This window comes from Atta cephalotes (genome assembly GCF_000143395.1).
Source record: "Atta cephalotes unplaced genomic scaffold scaffold00001, whole genome shotgun sequence".
Taxonomy (NCBI): Eukaryota; Metazoa; Arthropoda; class Insecta; order Hymenoptera; family Formicidae; genus Atta; species Atta cephalotes.
In genome coordinates, this window is record NW_012130065.1 from 1,001,920 (window position 1) to 1,006,051 (window position 4,132).

The following is a 4,132-nucleotide window of genomic DNA, read 5'->3' on the forward strand; positions in this document are numbered from 1 at the left end:
TAGATAGTATAGTNTATATATATATNNTATNTNTATATATATTATTATTAGTATATATATATATATATATATATATATATATATATATATATATATATATATATACAAAGTGTTTGATAAGTAATGATAAAACTCTCTCGCATAGGGGTAGAGCAGACTGAACTAAGTCGAAAAGTCCATTTTACAATTTTTTCACAATAATTAACAAGATATTAATGACTAAAAATCGTCAAATATTGATTTTCTTAGAGCTTTATGAGAAGAAAATAAACAATTTTTGTCTGTTTTTCTGTTGATAATACTTGATAGTACTTGAGTAAAAAATTATTGAAAACCAATATTTGGTGATATTTAGTAATTGATATCTTATTAATTATTACGAAAATGGTAGAGGACTTTTCGATTCAGTTTAGTCTACTCTTTATGCGAGAATTTTATCGTTACTTATCAAACACCCTGTATAGAAAGAATAGGTAAGATTTATAAATAAAAATATTCACAAATATATTACAGAAGTTCTTTTCATAAAGCAAGATAAAAACGCAAGAAAAATATTTCACAAATTTAGCAATAATATGTTTCTTGGGATTAAATAATATTTTCATTCGTTCAAAACGTTCAAATAATTATAGCAAATAAAGAATTCATATAAACAGGATAAAAAAGGATTAGTACTCACAGAATAGGATTACGGGAACATTATCGATGCAATTTTATCCAATGGGCATCTTTCAAAACATTCTCGTTTATTTATAAAGTCCGTCGTTCTCCTCTGGCCATTGCCTTTCTTCGATGGCAGCAGCTCTTCTATTTTACAGTACTTACAAAATGAAGTGTAGGTCGGCCGCGAAAATTTATGTTGCCAAAAAAACTGTACACAGGAGTTTCTTCTAGATCATAAGCTTCATCTTCATGGAAGTAATGGTCGGGTAGAAGCACGGTTTTAAAAGTATCTTCAAAGTGTACAACGCTTAAGAAATAAAACGTCGCAAAATCGACTGAACAAAATACGTCGAATTTTTTGGTATGCCGTGCGACTAATTTGTGCACGTATCAGCTATAACAAGGCACAAGTATACACGCGAACTGGCATTCAATAAGTAAGCTAAGTTCTTGTCCTCCAGTCTTAATTTTCATTTATAATTCTCTAGGGAAGAATTCCATTTCGAGGAACGAAATGACCGTTGCTTCGGAATCGAGAAATTGAATTAGAGTTCAATAAGTTAGAAGAAAATTTCGAGCTTAGCGTGCAGTTAATATTATTTTGTCATCTGCGCCGCTTTCTTCGCCTTCACAAGCTCAACCAGTTCCTGCAATAAAGACAAACAAGCATAGCATTACAGCTCAATTCATTATTCTTATAGTTATATATTTGATAATACATACTTAATTCTCAATATTATTTAATTATTTCAAACATCGCGTTTTATCTTTCTTCCTTTCATTTTATAAGAAAAATTTTATGCAAGCATAACAATTTTTAATTTGATATCTAGTATATAAAACTCAAGATTATATATTTGCATTATCTGACTGTAATAATATAGACTGTAATAATATATAATTTTTTTTAAGCCTACCTTATATCTTTTCATACATTCCTTTTTCGTTCTAGTGGGTATACATGCTGCGATTTGATCCCATCTGTCTGAAACCGTTGTTGGATAGGTTTTCAGTGCTTGTTCCAAGAGTTTTTGTTCACCCGGTGTCCAGGGTGCCAATTCTTTTTTCATCTCTTTGGATTCTACGGCAACACCATTCGCAATTGGATGGTCTAGACGCTCCGTAACAGCTGGCATTCTTTCTTCAATAGCTTCCTTGCTCTTTTTCTCAGCAATGAAATTGTCGAAAGCTTTCTTATTCGCCTGTTCTTTTAAACTCGATTTGCTAAAGTCAGTTGATTGTAGACTTTTGGCCTTTGCCAGAACTTCCTTGGCATCGCGTGTAACTCCACTGGTGGAAGTGCTGTGTTGGTTAATGAAATTTGCTACCACCTCCCAACGTTGATTAGTACCAGCAGGAAATAGATTAACTGCTTTTATTAAAAGTTGCAAGTCATTCTCGCTCCAGGGTGCAGTACAAGTTTTGGTCTGCTTATCAGGCGTATTTTTAGCATCGTTATTGATGACATTTACACGGCGTTCTGTTTCGATTATTCGTTCAGCCTCTTCAACGATGCTTAAAAACGCGGCTCTGCCGTTAGTCTGAAGATTCTTCATCGCCTCTTCCAGCTGCATAAGCTTGAACAGTTCACAGATCTTCTCTACGCTTTCCATATGTCGGAGACTCTCTTCCGAACTTTTCGCAAAATAATCGTTTGCTTTGCAAAAATCTCTAAACGCCTTCCTTTCTTTGCGTAACGCCTTCTTTTGTACTTCTCGCTCCTGCTTCAGCGCATCTTGCTTTGCCCTTTCTTCGGATTCTCTTTTTTCTTTCTCTAATCTTTCTTTCTCTGCCGCATCCCGTGCTATTCTCTTTTCTTCTTGTTGCCTAGCCTTTGCTGCCTCCTGCTTTGCCCTTTTCACAGCATTCTTCTTATCCTTATCCTCTTGCTGGAACTTCTTTATCCTAGGATCTATGTTGTAAGCCATATCCACTAAAGTGCGTATTCGCATCATCTCTTCTTTTTTCCGTTTTGCTCTTGTGGCTTTGTTCTTCTTCTCGATCCATTTCCGCATGTCTCGGCTGCAATTAATTTTGTTTGTCAAACAATTTTCCTGTTTTACAATTTTCCTCGAGAAAATCTTGTGATTCGTCGTACTTACTCTTGACCACTCTCCTTGTCTTCCTCATCAAGATACGAATACTCGCGCCAGGAATCGAAGTCGTACCAGAACGAGTAGAACTGTTCTATCTTCTCTCGTGACATGAATGGGCCACCCAATCGTGGCACAGGCTTTTTCATAGACCATCGTGAATTCTCTTTGAAAGCTTTACCCAACACCTCGTAAAAATTGTTCCGACAGTCCTTCTCATCTGGAAGATTGTCATTAAAATAAGGATCAACGCTATCGTAGCTTCGTCTCTTAGTTTGACTCCCTAGGGTTTCCCAAGCACGAGTTATACATGTGAAGTAGTCATCGTCTGGTCGGATTTCCTCGCCCATTGCTTTGCGCTTATCAGGATGATGCTTTAATATTTTCAGCTTGTCTGTAATATATGTATTAGATATATCCAATCAATTGTCAATTTCAAATCACAATTAGAGTCACAAAAAATGTAAGCAGTAATAAATCAAACATGTTAATTTCCTTATTGTCTTACTGCTTAAATTTTTTTGTACTATGACTCTTAGATTAATATTACATATGTTGTATGAAGTCTGATAATTGACAGGACAGAGAGGTTCTTCGATCTTTCTATCCTGTAGCCAACAGGCTTGAGAAATTTGTCATATGACAAATTTAGTATCAGCTTTATGTTTACATTCCCTTATAAAGCATTCTTTACATACAAGCTCTTTTGATAATATCTTCAGTCGCTCGATGTCTAAGATCTTTTATGCCTAGAACAGCATAATGGTCCTGATCCTTCCAGTCTCTTGGATCCAATGATCTGAGGTATTCAAGATCATCCTCAAATTGATACTGAGACAGATCTTCCTCTTCATCTGACGATTCCGACACACTGCCTCGTGTAAGACTGCGATGGAATTGGGTTCGCCATGCCAGTGCAGTTGAATATAAAACTACTGGACCCGCTGTACTGGTATTGGTTTTGCCTGGATCTGTAATAAATTGGTTTCAAGACTTATTTTGAACAAAAAGCTATAAAAAAATTGATGAAATAACATGAATTAGATGTGAACAAGATCACAGATAGATTGTCAAATGCAAAATTAGGATTATATGATATAAATTCAAATAATTATAAGCGACCACCTCAACAAAATTGTGTGAACTTTGCGTGAACCTGTTTCACCGTAATAAGAGACAAATCGAGTTAATTGATCGATTCTTAAAGATCTAAAAATTCATTGAAATGCGCGAGGTCATCCAAAAACCCCGCTGTTTCTTGACACTTCTAATCAATCATAACCTCAAAAGACCGGTATCGTGCGGCGAAGGATAGACAGCTTACCGGATATGGAATCGAACGCTGCGGAGTCCTCGTTCCCGGTGCCGTCTGTCAT

At 35.6% G+C, this 4,132-nt stretch overlaps 1 protein-coding gene across 1 annotated transcript; it reads right to left on the reverse strand.

The window, feature by feature from the left end:
• Nucleotides 1–1,259: 1,259 nt before the first annotated feature.
• Nucleotides 1,260–4,132, reverse strand: LOC105627148 (dnaJ homolog subfamily C member 2). The gene is made up of 5 exons (XM_012208471.1): nt 4,081–4,132; nt 3,455–3,727; nt 2,766–3,150; nt 1,581–2,685; nt 1,260–1,310 (listed from the first exon to the last, which is right to left on the reverse strand). The coding sequence occupies exons 1-5, from the start codon at nt 4,130–4,132 to the stop codon at nt 1,260–1,262; spliced, it is 1,866 nt and encodes a 621-aa protein (XP_012063861.1).

Bases quoted from the DNA above. Each gene is read 5' to 3' on its own strand.
- LOC105627148 (XM_012208471.1), bottom strand. From the start codon at position 4,132: ATGACAGACGGCACCGGGAACGAGGACTCCGCAGCGTTCGATTCCATA. The intron at 3,151-3,454 runs GTATGTAAAGAA...CATATATTACAG, and splicing joins AGATATTATCAAAAGAGCTT to ACAAGCTGAAAATATTAAAG. The intron at 2,686-2,765 runs GTAAGTACGACG...AATTAATTGCAG, and splicing joins GACAAGGAGAGTGGTCAAGA to CCGAGACATGCGGAAATGGA.